The following is an 858-nucleotide window of genomic DNA, read 5'->3' as shown; positions in this document are numbered from 1 at the left end:
GAAGAGCTTGAGCTCCTGCATCCCTATCTCTGGCCTGGTAGGAGGGTCTGGAGAGCAGAGCAAAGCCCCGTGCTAGTGGGAGACATGTGGGTCCTGCCTGCGCAAGCAGGGACAGCCGTGGAGCAGTCGTGTCTGGCCATGTGGAGCAAAGAGGGAGCCAGACCCGCGGGGTCCATCCCTTCCCCATGTGGCTGTTTCTGACTCCACGCTCCTTCCCTGCCTGTGTGCAGGTAAACCCTGGGGAGCTGAGCTGGCCATCATCCCTCCTCTGGCCAGCGAGTGGGAGTGGGGGCCACAAGCACTTTTCCCAGGGGAGGGGGCTCGGTGGGCTCCCCTCACCGGTGCACAGCCTCTGACAGAGGCAATTTTCACATTGTTTGGTTTCTCTTTTTGTAGCTGTCCCTCCCAAACTGAAGAAACTGAAAAGCCCAAATGTTCATGTTGGTGAAAAGATCTCACTGAAATGCGAAGCGACTGCTGGCAACCCTCAGCCATCCTACAAATGGTTTAAAGATGGCAAAGAGCTGAAGAAGAGCAAAGACATCCGGATCAAGTATGGGAATGGGAAGTAAGTATCCTATGGGGCTGCTGTGCCTCTGCTCACTAATGTGGAGCGTTTGGGTCGGGAGTACTGCCTGGCTGGAAGGAGTGCTGTGCTCTCTGGGTCACTGCTGAGTGACACCATGATGCTTCCTCGGAGTCGTGGGACCGTGCACAGCCCATTTACCGTGCTGGGGAGAGTGGGTGAGAGTCCCAGTTTCCTCCAGGGTGGAGAGAGAGGAGCAAGGTGTGCACAGGGTAGATGCTGGGTTGTAGACGGGGCTCTCCTGGGGCAACTGTGTCATTATATATCTGAGA

The 858-nt window shown here is 56.4% G+C and overlaps 1 protein-coding gene across 1 annotated transcript in view; it reads left to right on the top strand.

The window, feature by feature from the left end:
* Nucleotides 1–396: 396 nt before the first annotated feature.
* Nucleotides 397–858, top strand: part of NRG2 (neuregulin 2) — a gene marked incomplete at its 5' end in the record, with an annotated part of 62,662 nt that continues 62,200 nt past the window's right edge. The window contains one exon of the mRNA XM_010077461.1: nucleotides 397–568. Within this exon, the coding sequence (XP_010075763.1) occupies nucleotides 397–568 (172 nt within the window). The remainder of the gene's footprint in view (nucleotides 569–858) is intronic.

The sequence above is a fragment of the Pterocles gutturalis genome, unplaced genomic scaffold, assembly GCF_000699245.1.
Source record: "Pterocles gutturalis isolate BGI_N339 unplaced genomic scaffold, ASM69924v1 scaffold44758, whole genome shotgun sequence".
In the NCBI taxonomy this organism is placed as follows: Eukaryota; Metazoa; Chordata; class Aves; order Pterocliformes; family Pteroclidae; genus Pterocles; species Pterocles gutturalis.
The sequence above is the reverse complement of the archived record's forward strand: the minus strand, read 5'-3'. Positions and strand labels throughout refer to the sequence as shown.